The 15,738-nt window shown below is 38.9% G+C and overlaps 3 protein-coding genes across 7 annotated transcripts; 1 reads left to right on the forward strand and 2 right to left on the reverse strand.

Annotated features, from left to right (window-relative positions):
* Positions 1–378: 378 nt before the first annotated feature.
* Positions 379–5,067, reverse strand: LOC146551194 (uncharacterized). Of its 2 annotated transcripts, none has more exons than XM_085259204.1 (6): positions 4,812–5,067; positions 4,413–4,447; positions 3,393–3,452; positions 3,186–3,245; positions 1,283–1,330; positions 379–1,183 (listed from the first exon to the last, which is right to left on the reverse strand). In XM_085259204.1, the coding sequence occupies exons 2-6, from the start codon at positions 4,417–4,419 to the stop codon at positions 1,011–1,013; spliced, it is 348 nt and encodes a 115-aa protein (XP_085115330.1). In that variant the 5' UTR covers positions 4,420–4,447; positions 4,812–5,067; the 3' UTR covers positions 379–1,010. The 2 variants fall into 2 exon arrangements, with proteins under 2 accessions (XP_085115330.1, XP_085115331.1); XM_085259205.1 differs by lacking the exon at positions 4,812–5,067 and adding an exon at positions 4,566–4,797.
* A 634-nt stretch (positions 5,068–5,701) lies between these two features.
* On the reverse strand, positions 5,702–13,420 carry bin2a (bridging integrator 2a). 4 transcript variants are annotated; one of them, XM_085261119.1, is made up of 13 exons: positions 13,216–13,420; positions 10,108–10,215; positions 9,919–9,999; positions 9,669–9,723; positions 9,487–9,581; positions 9,235–9,330; positions 8,962–9,069; positions 8,786–8,871; positions 8,576–8,651; positions 8,415–8,497; positions 7,485–8,073; positions 7,344–7,391; positions 5,702–7,207 (listed from the first exon to the last, which is right to left on the reverse strand). In XM_085261119.1, the coding sequence occupies exons 2-13, from the start codon at positions 10,189–10,191 to the stop codon at positions 7,187–7,189; spliced, it is 1,422 nt and encodes a 473-aa protein (XP_085117245.1). In that variant the 5' UTR covers positions 10,192–10,215; positions 13,216–13,420; the 3' UTR covers positions 5,702–7,186. The 4 variants fall into 4 exon arrangements, with proteins under 4 accessions (XP_085117245.1, XP_085117244.1, XP_085117246.1 ...); XM_085261118.1 differs by having other exon boundaries at positions 13,165–13,420; XM_085261120.1 differs by lacking the exon at positions 13,216–13,420 and adding an exon at positions 11,708–11,789.
* On the forward strand, positions 12,081–14,844 carry LOC146551196 (uncharacterized). The gene is made up of 5 exons (XM_085261122.1): positions 12,081–12,335; positions 13,433–13,538; positions 13,786–13,892; positions 14,115–14,287; positions 14,374–14,844. The coding sequence occupies exons 1-5, from the start codon at positions 12,179–12,181 to the stop codon at positions 14,650–14,652; spliced, it is 822 nt and encodes a 273-aa protein (XP_085117248.1). The 5' UTR covers positions 12,081–12,178; the 3' UTR covers positions 14,653–14,844.
* Positions 14,845–15,738: the final 894 nt, after the last annotated feature.

The raw sequence follows: 15,738 nt of genomic DNA on the forward strand, positions 1-15,738 counted from the left end.
CGCTGTGAAACCTAGCCCCACCCTATCATGTGATTTCCTGAGGTCAAAAGGCCCAGGATGTGAGTGGGCGTTAAGGCGTCTGGGAAGGGATGTTAAAACTGGATTACAGGTGGCAGACAGTGTCGTAAACCACCCTCTCTGTTCAAAGATGGTCGCTCACAGTGGACATAGATGGCTTGTAAATTAAGGAATTTCTTTCCTGACTAAACAGCATAACAACATATTGGTTTGAGCAGGTTTTACATTACATTGGATGTAGCCAAGTGTACCTATTCAGTCTAATGTGCAGTGTGCTAGTGCATTGTCTGCAATGTCAGCAGCAATGCATTAAAACATTCACACACTGTCACACGGTAATAAAACTCGTCCAAAAACAAGTTTAATTGACTTCCACATTTATCATAAATAAGGAAGTAACCAGCAACCATTTCAGGTATACAAAACACAACCAAGAACAAGAAATATTGTGTAGCTGTCCTGTTCTATTGAAAGATAACCACTTTCTTTGACCAGCTTATAATAAAAGAATTGCATAAAAAAGTATTTCTTAAAAGCAAATGAATATGAAAGTAACAGCCCATAATAGCACCAGAAATCATCTTAAACATAGTTTGAGAAAAGTACGGTAACTAACTGAAATGGCAAATAAAGAGAAATTTAAATGTGGATGATAAATATTACATTCAAGGCGCTCCTTTGATTTGACTGTTTTGCATTTACTGATCATGTAACTATGTTGTGCTTAGCTCTGCTAACCTGTGCACAACTTCAGCTTTCACCTCCTTCAGCCAATCAACATTCACCCTCACAGTGGTACTCTTTTCTTTGGTTTCACTTGCATTTTTAAAGAAAAATATCTTCAACAAGGTGTTTTTTTTCTCTGCACAGTGTGCTGCCAGTAACGGGTTTCCCTCAAAACACACACGCAAGGAAATAGTTTTCCTTCTTATCACACTTCCACAGATCATTTTCTTAAACTCAACTAACTCGCTATAAGTCTTCCACCAGGTTCATATAAAGTATTCCTTCTTTTCGGGTGCAGGCTTGTTATTGTCCTCTTCATCAGGGTCCTCTCCTGGAGCCAGCTCCCCTGTCGTCCTGTAGTCCCCTCTGTTGTGGTACAGATACCGGCAGAGCACAAAGCTCAAAGCAGCTAGTGTCAGCAGAATGAGAATAACAACAACTGTGGGGGGGAAAGGCAGGTTTAGAAGACACTTTGAACTGCAGCAAAAAAAAAAAGAAGAAGAAGAAATAAATCTCAAGATAAAGTGCAAACAGTTACCTGCAATAACTGCAGAGTCTGAACTTGTGGGAGCAACTGTTGTTAACACTGAGGGAAAGAAAATAGAACATTTAAAAAGAGTTTACCAAATACTCTGAAAATCAAATGTACAATAGTAAATACCAAAATAAATACAATTCAACAAATTAATGCTACTAAAGGAATAAAAGTACAACAGAAATACACAAAACTTGAAAAAAAGGATAAACAAATGCTTAAAGAAGTGTTATAAAAAGCTGCCACACAAAGTCTACAAAAATGTATTTTCAGAAGTGATCTAAGAAGTCAAGAGACCCCTAAAGCACCATCAAAAAAAAAATAAAAATAAGCAAGTATGTAATAAGTTACATCTGCTTTCATTTCTAAGGTTTTACGAATCAGTACATGAAACACTATGTAGTCCTTACAAGATCTTTAAAAACAACCTGTGAAGAACAACACATGACATGTTACACCGTGTCAGCATTTAGCATAAACTGAGCCAAAATGCAGAAGCAGTATGTGGAAGAACTAATTATATGGCATGCGTGATTCATCGGTTTGTGGAACAAACTTTGGCAACAATAAGCAATTATTTTTTATTTCACTGTCATTATCTCACTTTTGGCACAGTGTTGCTTCAGTTCAGTGTTGGGGGTCTCTTAGGGTCCCACCATAGCGTTTCATTTGGGTCGAGGTCTGGACTTTGACTGGGCCACTGCAACACCTTGAATCTTTTCTCTTTCAGCTATTTCTTTTGTAGATTTGCTCCTGTGCTTAGGATTATTGTCCTGTCGCATGGCCCATTTTTGGCCAAACTTTAGCTGTCGGACAGATGGGCCCAGATCCTGTGGCTGTGTAACAAAACCAAATCATCACCCCCTCCACCACCGTGCTTTACAGCTGGTATGAGGTGTTTGTGCTGATATACTGTGTTTAGTTTTCACCAAACACGGTGCTCTGCATTATGGTCAAACATACTCAGCGTGGTCTTGTCTATCTAGAAGGACACCATTTCAAAATGATATGGGGTTTGTTGAGAACTTTGCAAACCTAAGCTTTGCTGCCATGTTTGTTTAGAGAAAAAAGGCTTTCTCCTGGCAAAACTTTCAAAGAAGTCATACTTGTTCAGTCTTTTTCTAATTGTACTTTCATTAACTTTAGGGTGCTAACTGGAGCTTGTAGAATCTGGTTTGTTTTCTGTAGGTTTTCTAATCATTGCACAGTATGACGGTGAATTTGGTGGGATGTCAACTCCTGAGAAGATTGACAGCTCTCCCCACACACTTGCACACACACCTGAATGCTCCAGACAGCAAGCTACCAAAGCATACGTGTTTATATACGTGTCTAGACTTGCTGATGAGCAGTTCATTAAGCTGCATTGTCTTCATCAATTTTGGAACAGCCAGTAAAGCCATATTGGAGGACCTAAGGTCCAGAACTGGCTAATGCAGAGTAAAATCTTCTATGCATTTTGGGACCAATAACAGACATATGTTAAAAAGGATCAGTAAAATCCTAAAACCAATTCTAAAGTATACAGAGAGCCCAGGAGATTTTTTTTTCCCCTTCGGTTTTGAGAGAGTGGATTTTTATTTGAAAGAAGCAGAATTGGACAGCTTTTTTTATGTGTTGTTTAAAGGTTGGGAGGGATTCAAACTGCAATAATTTCACGCTGAAGGCATCAAATTAGCAGACAAGGAACCTAGGGCACTTTCAAAATGATTTGTACTACTGAACAGTTCGATTCTTGATTTTGAAGTATTTCGTTGAAGAAAAAAGTCACACAACAAGAGCTAAGTAGACGTGCATCACCAGGATATACTTCTACTTTGAGTAAATGTTGTCATTTGTAATGCTGTGGGTTCAGAAAGAGACAACCAGTAAAGGAAAACATAAAACAAAAAGCTTTCGAGCATACCCTGAATGGTAGTGGATTCTGTTTGTGTGGGAAGTGATTCAACAAGTGCCACATCTGGGGCTGAAAATAAATGGGGGAAGAAAAAAAAATATAAACATTATTTATTAAAATAAGAAAAACTATAACTAAAGGTCACAATATCAGAACATTTGTTGGTTGTGTCTAAGCAAAGTAAAAACAATCGTAGTGAAAGACAAATGTACTTACACACTTTAATGCTTTTATATGTGGTGGTAAAGGCTGTTGTCAAATTCTCGCTATCTGTATCTGGAAGATAAAAAAAGCATGTTAAAAATGTCACAGCGCTCTATCTTCAGCTCCCAGTCTACTGAGAGTGGCTTGTGTAACACCACAGCTGCTGGCTGAGGAGGGAATATTCACTGTTGAGACACAGTAATCTGATTATTATTAAGGGCTGGGACTGAAACAAACCTGTCCAACTCCTATTTTTCTGAATAGCTGTGATGCAATGGTATTAGTCAGAGCACGGAAAAGAGAAACACGTTACTAGTAACTGTAATATAAAAACTCAGAGCTGCAATAATCACAGATTTAACAGAAACAGCAAAAGCGCCATCGCTTTGGGCCCCTTTTTTTTTTTTCTTTCCGAGCTTTGCATTGCAGCAAATTTAAATTTTGTGGTTAAAGCAAGACAAATAAAGATGTCATTTTGGGTTCTATGTTATTACAGACTTATAGGCAGCTTTAATCAATAAAAGTTTATAGTACTTGTGAGAATGGTCAGTAATAAAAACATAAAAAAGACATATATGGATTTTTATATCTTGTAAAAAAGAAAATACAAAGAAACTATTAAATGCAGCTTTACTATATAGTTATTTCAATAATATTTTCACATTTAAAGAAGACTTTTTAAATTCCCATTACACATGGTTTGTTTCATTCAACAAGTCAAAACTGAACACAAAGAATTTACAATATAGTGTAATATAAGACCAGGAAAAGGAAAGCAATCTTGTATTTACATAATAGCTGCCAACTAACTTTCACTGAAGTGATCGGTTAATCGACCAGAGTGGAAGCTCTACGATGGTTAAGTTGAAATGTTAGCCAACAAGAACTACTCGAGTAAAAGTAGATTGAAACTTTACTTCTCCAAAACGCAACAATATATCAAACTGTCAGATGACACCTGTAACAAAACAGGAAGAAAACAATAAAAGGCTATATAGTACAAAAAGAAAAGAAAAAAAAGATAGAGCTTACGATTCATGGTTGGTTATTGTTCTCACCGGTTATACCTGAAAGAAAAACACAAACTGTAAAAACAGACAACGAGCTCATGGTGATTTCCGCTCAGAGCTTTTCCAACATGTTGATGTGAATCTGTCACACATGTTTTCTCAAACCGGTCAACACCTCGTTCCTCGGCTTTGTTACCAACGCGTTTCGCAGCCCAGCTGTCTTTTTTTATCACAGTCAACCATCTGACTGTTTTTTAAGGAGCCCTCAACTGAAAATGTACTTGTTTGGTACAAATCCACCTAAAGCCCGGGGCAAAAACCGACGAGTGAGTAACACACACTTCCAGAAGAAGTTTTTACACTTCTCAAACTCGAGCTGATCAATCAGGCATTGTTCATCGCAGCTGTTGAGTGAGCTTACCTGTCTGGGCGCAGCGCAGCGGAGGAGCGCGTCACAAAACCGGACAAATTCACTGAGTTCCCCCCCCCTCCTGGGAGAGCTTTTATGGTGGAGAAAACTAACGCCCACTGCCTTTTTTAAGTCTGGTAATCTAACCGGCGTGCGGCTCTGGTAAGGGGTCTGAATCTGCGTCTGTTGAATACAGTTAACTAGTCACAGTTTTCCTTCCAGCACTCGTGAGTCATAAAGCACACGCGCTCAGTTTCCGCCTCCCCTCCCTTTCCTCCATGTCAAAGATCGTCTCTCATCAAGATGTATCACTTCCACCACGAACCCCTTTAATAAGGGTAAACCGATGATAATGATGACTAATTACTATGGTTTAATAATAATTACTTATGCAATGGGTTACATATGTCATTAGTTATGAATTATATACAGCATAGTTTTGTGTATGGTGTCACAGATGACAAGATATTTGGTTTAGTGTACGCGTTAACTCGTGGTATTTGAACGTAAACCACAATCCTTTGCTAACCCAACCAAAGAGTAAGTGAAAACAGAGTCAACAGTGAGTAGGAAAGGACACAAACCAGCTCTCCAGGTTTACGTGTTTGATTTGCAGCTTCAGTCGCCTCCCCACCGGCCTACTTCACACTCCTTGCAAACAAGATTTATGAGCATTACTTTCAACTTAATAGCTAGCCACGCCTGTAATGTTTATGGCTCTTTATGTTTATGGTATGTATTAATCATTTACAAAGACTTTATAAATGACACACTATGACATTATCAAGTGTTTTAACTTTGCAGACAGTGTTCTAGTACATAGCCAACAATCAGAAAATAACTAATAGTTGAAATAAATGTAACTATTTCATTATTACAATGGTATTATAAACTATTACCTGTTGAAATACATTTGGGTCATTATTATTAGTAGTAGTAGTATTAGTAGTAGTATTATTTAACATTGTTTTAATTCTTAAAGAATGCCAGAACATACATCGATTAAGTGAAGTAAAAAAAAAAATTCTTATGACAACATGTACTCTAAAAATATTTTACTAATCCTGAACATAATTTTACTTGTGACAAAGATGGACCTGGTTAGCTGGCCCTAGTGTAGAAATCTATGTAATAAAGAATCCTAGTTATGTCTGGGGTTCTTTATTACATAGGTGTAGGTGTATCTCCTTAAAGCAATTTTATTTTACATTATGCATAAATATGGGGGGCTGAGTCATGACAGATTATTTAAATATGTGACAAAGTTCACATTGTTTGCACATACAGCAGGAACAATCTTAAGCTGAAATAGCCAGATTGAAAACCTCTGTAGATGTAGTTGCGCTTGGTAAGCGTTCTTACACGTAAGCATTCATTTGTCATGTGTAACGGTCACCAGTAAAATCCAGTAAGTAAGTTAGCAGCTGTCTAACTGAAAACAAAACTGCTTGTCGTTCCACATCAAGAAGTGAGACACACATTGGGCTCAGATGACCACAAGAAATTTCAGGAAGCTGTCCCTTCATGTTGTTTCGTTATAATAAAAGAAACATAAGCTAAAACGTGTGTATATATAATCAAACCTTTCCAATACTGTCTAATCAATTATGTTATTTCACAGATAATTTGTCATGACAGTCAAATCATTAAGCAAGCAATGTTGTATACATCTGATGAGTACTGAAGTCCAGGCTGAGTGAGCGCTCACCATTTTCCACCCCATCATCTTAAACATCTACTAGCAGAGAGACAAAATGGTGACATTACCCAGTTTTTATTGCCGTTTACACAATGTTCTTATATCCTGTGCACATATACATCGAATAACCCAAAAATTAAAAAGTCAGAAATTCAGCTTTAGTATAAACAAAATTTGAACTATGTTTATTTTTCAGAATTACAAAGTTTGTCCTCACACTGCAGGCATAATTAATCAAATCTAATCAAAAACAAATAAAAAGAAATAATAAAACAGACTAAAAGGCTAAAATGATTAAAACGCCTCCTTGTTGGTTCCACAATAAGAGTGGAATGGCATTCTCTTCACGTTTACACAGAGACAGAAACATATCATATCTGTGTAGATTAACCATTCTGTGGTCAGTATCTTTTTAGCAGTGTAAACCTATGTAGAGCTTCTGTCTTTGCTAGCATTAGTTGTATAAATCCCTCATTTTAAAATGTATTTGCTTTAATAATGCAGTGAGTGAGTTTATGAAAATATAGGTTTTCCCAAAGACACCAATACATATGTAAAGTTGATTTCCTTAAAAGATAAATAAGAAAACTAACAGCAACAGTTCGTCAGTTGTGAAATCACAGTTGAACTTGTCAGTTGCAACTGTCGCCCTGTCTTTTTTTCTGTCTTCTGCAGCTGTTGACTTCAGTCAGTTCGGCGCTGTTTGGTTCTGGCGTTCAAAGGTTGATGATAAAGTGAGCCAAATGAAGAAACGCAGACAAAGAAAGAAGAGAAATAATAATATGGCATCTTGTAGAACAAAATGAAACACACAAACCTTTTGTTTTATTATGAAAACTTTAAACCATTGTGTTTTTTGAGTTCGAGGATATCTCTTTCTCTGCAGGGACGTCCTACATAGCACACCCAAAAAAAAAGAGAGTTATGACACAATATGCATAAAAAAAGGACAGCTGCACAACATGTGTGCTACTCGAGTGACAAACCTTCTGAGGAATGCTCAGATCCTTGGCGTCAGAATTCAAGCCAGAAGCGTCACCATTCTCCAGTCTGTTCAGTTTTGGAGTTTCAAGGGTTACCGGGCTGTCGTCCGTCTCTTCAATGTGCAGTGGGCCATTCTCTGCTGCAGACAGCTGGAGCTCCAAGCTATCTGATTCATAGGAGTTATTTTGTTCAGAGCTGCTTGCACTTGGTAGATCTTTTTTTCCATCTCCTTTATTTTCCGATTCTACGGGCGGCTTGGGCTCTTCTTCTTTCACAGCCTTTTCTCCTTCAACTTGATTGTTGTTGTCTCCCGACTTCAGCTCACTTCCTGATGCACTCTCTACAGCATCTTCCTGTGCAGAAGGGCTGTGGACCTCACTTTGGTACGACCCTACATCCAGTTCCCTGGACTCGACTAAAGACCCTCTAAGCATGCTGCCTTCTCTGGACAAGGTGCTGTGTCGAGGTTTTTCTGGGGATCTGAAACTAAACCGCTGGCTCGTTCTAGGACTGAAGCTCCTGTGAACCTCAGAAAAGCTGGCCTTCCAAGCCTTTGGAGAGATCAGACTTCGTCTTTTCAGTGAGCCATACCTGGAATATATAGTGAGAGAGAGGGAGTGAGATAGAGAAAGATCAAATCATGGAGATAAGAATGCAGTTCAGTACTGTGGAGTATTGCCAGAATATGGTGGAACAAATGAATAAATGAATGAAGCTTTATAACAACAGTGCATTTAGCCATAAAGCACAATTAAATGCTTTCTGAATCTGCAAAAGTAATAATTAAAAGAAAATGCTGCTTGTATTATTACTCTAGGAGAAGATGTGACTATGGCGGGTAATTTCCACATTTTTCTGAAACTGTAATGAGAAATTAAAAATGTTTTTCATTTGCCTTCAAGCTTTAAAGTTAAGAATTAAAAAACTCTCACCGGGACAATCCCTTTACAGCAAATGCTTTGTCTGGATGCTGAGCCTGCAGCTCCTTTATCACATTTTGTAGATCTTGATTGAGCTAAAATAGAAGATGGATGGTTAAAACAAAAAACTCAGGACAATCAATATTGGGTCACACATAAGGGAGCAAACATACCGTACTCATTTCCTTGTGGAAGATGTCTCGTAAATTTGACACAGCTGAGAAGACAGCTACGTAGCATCCAATACGACTAAAGGAGACAAACATTGACAAGTAATGTTTAAAAAAAGATAAATTGTTGCAAATTCAGTGAATATTTGAATAATATGCAATACTGAATAATCTTCATATTCATTCTGACAGAATAAATATATACTGTCAGACCTGTCAAAGAGAACTGGGAGCTCCTCTTTCAGATCGTTATTGATCCCCTCATAGATAACTTTGGCAGTATTCATCTCTTCTTTTGCCTGCAGAATGACAAAGCAAGTCAATTTCAATGCATGTGTTATAACAAATTAGGGTTGATTACAAAGAGATATTGATGTTATTCTAATTACCTTGCTTATCTTGACATCATCCCTCTTTTTCGCAGTCTGCAGTGCCTCTAGCTGGTGAAGGGAGGAGTCGTAGTCAACCAGCTTTCTTCCCCTCTTGGCAATTTTGTCCTACAGTTTTTACAATGGAGCAAAACAGAGTCATACATATTATCTATGTATATGTAAGTGAATTATAGTACATGTTTGTCTTAACTTAGTTTTGTGCATTTGCTCTCAGGCTCTTTGTCTGTCTGCATATTGACTTATGTTTGCTTGCATACTTGTTTGCCTTACCCTAACATCAGGGAATTGGCTCACGTAGGACTCCATGGTGCGCACGGCCTGGTCTAATAGCTTCACCTCGTAGTCATTCCACAGGAGGTCCTCCCCCTGCATCACAAGTACAGCATAAATATTGCATTAATTATGCATAACAAGGGGAAAAAATGTGGGGTCTTGTTCCCCTGGTGATGCATGCATTTCGCTGTTTTTGCACTTGTGGAATTAAAATGTGCTGCAATAGGTCTTTTTTTTAGTACCACTGACCTCAACAATGGCTCCTAAATCTTCCTCTCCAGCCCAGTCAGATTCATAAACATCAAACAGAGACTGGGAAAGGCGTCTTGAAGCTTCACGCATGTCTGTATAAAGCAGAATCGACTATTTGAGACCTGCAGAGGGCACAAATCTACAGTTCTACAGCATCTTCAAACAAAGACTATTTTCACCTCTAACTGCATTAACGTAGACCCTCAAGTCCTTGTATATTCGGTTCCCATCAGTCTGCAAATAAAGCATAAGTATACACGTGATTATCTTGCTTACCTTTATTAACTTTTATGATGTTTGATTCACTGCTTTTACTCAATAACCCTGTGTTTGCATATACTGCAAAATGTGTTAAGACACATACGAAAAACTTTCTGCTCAAAGTCTTTTTCAACTCCCATAATAAAAACAATGCTGGGGGATGATTACCTGCTGGTCACTAAAGTTTTGGAGACAATGTTCAAAAAGGTCATCTCTGGTCTCCATTGACTTTCCCAGCCTTTGCATTACCTGCAGATAAAGCACAGAAAAAAGCTAAATCTCAAAGTAACAGCAATTAAATGGCAATAAATTTGTCTTTCTTGCCATAGGGGAAACAGGAACTTGCAGACTATGTACCTTTTCTTTGCCTCTGCTCAGCTGTCTTTGGACTTTTTTAGCAAAGTCACCAGAATTGCCTCTCGGACTTGTCTTGTCTGCCATATTTTGTCTTGTCTGTGTTTATTCCTAAGAGGAAAAAGAGAAAAAATATCACAACACTTTCCTGCAACATCACAATTACTAGGTGTACTTCTGCAGAATGTCTGGTTCAAATATATTTTGCCTGAAAGCATTGTTACCTTTGTGGCTGTTATATCACAGTATTAATTTCAATTTGTTGCACCTTCCATACAAATTAAATGCAATTCAAGTGATTACAAGTGATGGAAACACACAAGATGGAAATCACAGGTTGGGAAATTAATGCACACCAATATAGTATTAATATAAGAGAATAAAATAGGTAAAATCAGGTTTAAAATGTGCATAACTACAGTTAATAGAATGATACAGGATACATTTAATTCCTAGCCGTATTTGTAGGCAACACACACTGATGACACTTGCATTAGTAACAAGAAATCAACAGACTAAATGTGGAACAAAGACACAATGTTTTATATTGTGTGGGACAATTAGTTAAACATTCATGCGTTGTCTTCTTTTTTTTTTAAATCACAAAACAGCTGAAGTACTGTTATTTGGCACTTGGCAGATTACTCTTTAAAATTACTGTATGTATTCTTCCTTTTTATGGCCTTATGTACAAGTCTGATGTGCCTCTGCAATTTTTTGTTTTAACAGATCATTGACCATGTGCCTAAAACTAAATTGCAGGACCCTTGCTGCATTGGCAGGAGCCACATATAAATAAAGCTACTGTATATATGTGTGGCGGCAGGGTGTGGTTCTGGTTTTGGCTCAGCTGTGGGGGAGAGATGAAGCAGGAAGTTCAAGGTTCACTGCAGAGGAGAGGCTGACTGGGACAGCTGTTGCACATGGACTAATAAGTCTTTTCTACTTATGCAGCAGCACGCTGGCACCAACGCAGGATGGAAGCACAGACAATAGCTGGAAACCAACTGAGAAATCTAACCCTGCACATGGCAGTGCAGGGTTGTCACAATGTGCACGACTGGGAAAAAAACCCACAGTGCTAAAGTGCGAACAGTTTTTGCAAATAAACAATAGTGGCCAATACAAAGCTGAGTCTGTGTGTCAGCAGACAGAGCAACAAGTCATTAAAATAATCTCCAGATTAGCGGCATTTAAGTCACATACACATTAATGTATCACGGTTTCCAAGATATAATGTTTAAATTCTTTGTGACAGTAAATACCAATAACAGCTCAAGCTGATTTAATGTTGGTGAAAATTGTGTCAAGGTCACAAGCAACGTGAAAATGAGTAAAAACTTTTAAAATATCTTCAAACTTCACAACAATATACTAGGCCTTGGTGATATGAGTACCTAGGGTTAGTATTTTACCTTCACCTTCATTGTTAGCACTTAAGGTCAAAGTTGACCTTGAAAAATAATTTCAAGGAAATGTTTTGAATATGAAAGGGCATGGAGAGAATAAAATGCACTTCGCATTTTTCCAGTCTGACACCCTGCGTCGTCACAAGTTGACATCATCGTATTATAAAACTCAACATTTTAGTGTTTAGTTTTACCCTTCGGGGGAAGTTGTGCTCTCTGAGGACTCTTGACTTTTCTGGGCCTTTTGAAAAAATCCTGGAAACGCCCCTGATTCCACTGGGGGATTATAGAAGGCCTCAAGTGACAAAATGAATTAAATAAATGCATTTAATTCATACTAACTGCGTCATTATTAATTGAAATCAGAAATAAATAAATAACTTGTGAAATGATTTAAATAAATTAAATTGATATCTAGTTAACATTGTATATAACTAATTTATTATGTCAAATGTAATTAATTATTTATTAATGCATTGACTTAACTTGTTTGGCACTCGGAGTCTTCCATACAGGGCAGCAGCTTATGGAACTTGCTTACATCACCTCTTAGAACGACAATACCCAGAAATCCCTGCGGCAACCCACTTCCAGCAGTGTGATATTGGTGAACTTTCGCCTACACGGAGTGTTTTTATTACTTTTGGCGTAGGAGGAGTGGTCTTATGACAGAGTCGCGGATTCCCTTGCTACTCGCCGAGCTGCAGGACATGATCATGGGGAGCGTTCTGGCCAAATGTGCCATCACCGACCTGGGCATCCAGTGGGCTGGCTGGGCTCTGGCTGCGGCTTTCAAAACCGAGAAGTTTTATGACTTGGCAGGTAATCTGAAAACCCGTTTCCTAAACAGTAATTTACGACCCTGTACTGACTGCTTTTGCAGCTTTGCTTGTCTGTCAGTGAAGAACTGCAACTAAAAAGTGCTCGAACTCGACTGAAAGCGAAATACATCTAAAGGGGGAACAGTCGATATGTCTGATCCGTGTAGACTGATTTAATCTGTAAAAGCGTGTTTTGCACTTAAAGAAGACTGATCATTACAAAACCTGCATTATCTAAAACAGCTTTGTTGTGAAACAGCGCGGAAGGAGCTCCTCCTTCGGCTTAACAGGCGCATGTGTCAGCAGGGGCGTGCACAGCTATCCTGGGTTGAATCAAAAAGGGCGCTTTTTAAGGGCCCCCATTAAACAATTTGTAATTAGTTTTAATCATGCAGTGGTTAAAAGAGAGAGAGACAGAGAGAAAGCTTAACAGCATTTCATATGGCTGTAGGGGGATATTAGTGTCATATTTAATCATTTTTGCATTTTGTTACTGCACAGCTGACAGAATTACCCAATGAGTCAGTAAGCTAGTTTACAGAAAGAACTGAATGTTATTGGATTTTGTGCAGGTTAATACAGCATCATGTAGCCCATATTATTATCAATAACACACATTACAAACTTTCTACCTGAGAAAATAACTAAGATGTACAAATTATTAAAAAATAAATGTTAGTTGCAGCCTGGTGTGACTTTGAATCTGCCTGTGATATCTATCTATTAAAAAAAAACGTAAGCTCACAATCAATAAGGAAGTATAGAAATGAACATAGTCTGCCTAAAGTTAGTTCTCAAACATTTGTCAGATATAGACTGACGTTGCTTACCTGTTCACGCCAGTGACTTAATTAGAAAAAAAGAAATCCCAAATTAATCACCTTGACACTTCTCTTTTACTCGTCTTCTTCTGGTTTTCCAACTCCGCGCTGTTCTCTTGTGTATTTGTACCCTTGAACTTTGGAACCAATTGTCTGCAGTATCCTGAGTAAAAGATTTATCGGACACACCTTAGTCTGCAACAAGTACAGCCACCAGCCGTGCCCACTTTCAAACCACCCTCACTCTACAACTCTGTCTCTCTCTACAATTTTCCAGGCTCTGGCACATTTATACTACTTGCACACCTGAGTCGTATCTGGGGAGGGGCCAGTCATACCCGGCAGAAGGTGCAGACAGGGTTGGTAACAGCATGGGGACTCAGGTAAGGCAGTCAGTATTGATGCCAAGTGCCAAACACCTCTTGACCGCTCTGCTACGCTAGAAAACTAAACAGAGATATGAGCAGGTTATATGTTTTTTTTATCAGAGTTTTGTGTAATTTTAGTCCTAGAGGGTCATTGGTGAGGTCAGAGGAACTAATGCATGTGAGACTTTAAAGCCAGGTAACTCAAGTTAATGAATAATGGCTTGGTTAATGTGAAAAGACTTTAAGTATGTTTTTTCTGCAGGCTGGGGACATTCCTCTTCATGCGAATCTTGAAGGACGGTCATGATCGCAGGTTTAACAATGTTAGAGACAGCCCTGGGACATTCTTTGTGTATTGGACTGTTCAAGGTACTTGGAAGTAATGTAAACACCTCTTTCTTGTTACCAGAGTCCTTGACCAACTGCACCCAAGTGAAGGGAGACTTTGCACAAATAAATCACTGTCTAGTTTCTGGCTCTTTATATGTATTTATTCTAGGCAAGAGCTGTTGGTTACAGTCACATTTATTTCATGGAAGTATTAAGGTTATGCTGTTTGAAAATCATACATTTTTTGCTCCATTCTTTCAGCTGTGTGGGTATTTATGACCCTCCTGCCCACCCTCATGCTGAACAGTGAGAAGCGAAATGTGCCTCTGGGAACGAGGGACTACATTGGCTGGACCATTTGGGGCCTTGGCTTTGCTACAGAAGCTATTGCTGACCAGCAGAAATGGGTTTTCAAGCGTGACCCAGATAATGCTGTAAGTGAGGATAACCCTAAACTGTATTAATGTCTCACTCACCGAGTGTTGTAACTGTACTGTCCAATTTACTTTCTCACCTCCAGGGGAAGTTCATCCAGAGTGGACTCTGGGCTTACAGTAGACATCCTAACTACTTTGGAGAAATCCTGCAGTGGTCAGGTCTCTGGCTCTCAGCCTCCTCAGCGATGCAGGGTTCCCAGTATCTCAGTGTGGTCTCCCCTCTATTCGTCTGGTTCCTGCTACGTTACGTTAGCGGTATCCCCATCTTAGAGAAGCAGGCCATGAGGAAGTGGGGATCTGACCCCGCCTTCCAGAACTATGTGAAAAATACCCCCCTTCTGTGGCCACTCCCTAAATTTTGATGTCACTTTTATAATGTTTGAACACTGAACAAGAGTTACCTCTCACAAAGAAGCTACGCACGTTCAAATCACTGAAAATGAGTGAGGTTTTTTGTAATTTACTTTTGGTGTCTGCAATTTTTAAATGTAAATTTTTCACATACACCATTTACATAAAAGTCACATTAAATATTTTGTTGGGGCTTTGATCAATATCTGAATATATACATTTTTGTTCAGTATAAAGTCACCTCTGTTTTTACATTCAATGTTTCTACTTTGAGTGCTGGTAATAATTTTGAGCTATTCAGGCGTTATTGGCATTAAGAGTGAAACATGATAATGGGCATCAAAGTGGAAATACCAGGAGGTGGTATCAGTTACAGGAGTTAGAATTTTTCTTGAGGTTTCCCGATGTTTCTCTTAAGACTTAAAATCCAAATATGGAGTCCTCACATTAGCAATATTATTGGTGGCAACAATACAAAATTCCATCCATCCATCCATTCACTTCCGCTTATCCTTTTCAGGGTCGCGGGGGGCGCTGGAGCCTATCCCAGCTGTCATAGGGCGAGAGGCAGGGTACACCTTGGACAGGTCGCCAGTCTGACGCAGGGCTAACACATAGGGACAGACAACCATTCACACTCACATTCACACCTAGTGACAATTTGGATTATCCAATTAACCTATCCCCACAAGCTGCATGTCTTTGGACGGTGGGAGGAAGCCGGAGTACCCGGAGAGAACCCACGCAAACACGGGGAGAACATGCAAACTCCACACAGAAAGACCCCGGCCTGACGGTGGAATTGAACTCAGGACCTTCTTGCTGTGAGGCAACAGTGCTAACCACCGTGCCACCAATACAAAATTTAAAAAATAAATAAATTGGCTCTTAGTACACCTAATCATCCTAACGATGTGAGCACAAGCCTCTCCAGTGGCTTTCGAGAATATGGATCACATACTCAACCAGCTTTAGCCCTCCCTACAGGATGATCCCACATAATGATATTAAAGTAGACTAAATGGGATTGCACCCTCATTTACTGATTAATTTTCAAAATGTAAAGAAGCTACACAAAACAGTCACAGGACAGGAGA

Source organism: Mchenga conophoros, linkage group LG20, assembly GCF_057382185.1.
Source record: "Mchenga conophoros isolate Kocher_MC1m ecotype Shallow Benthic linkage group LG20, M_conophoros_male_GT1.1, whole genome shotgun sequence".
NCBI classification, from domain to species: domain Eukaryota; kingdom Metazoa; phylum Chordata; class Actinopteri; order Cichliformes; family Cichlidae; genus Mchenga; species Mchenga conophoros.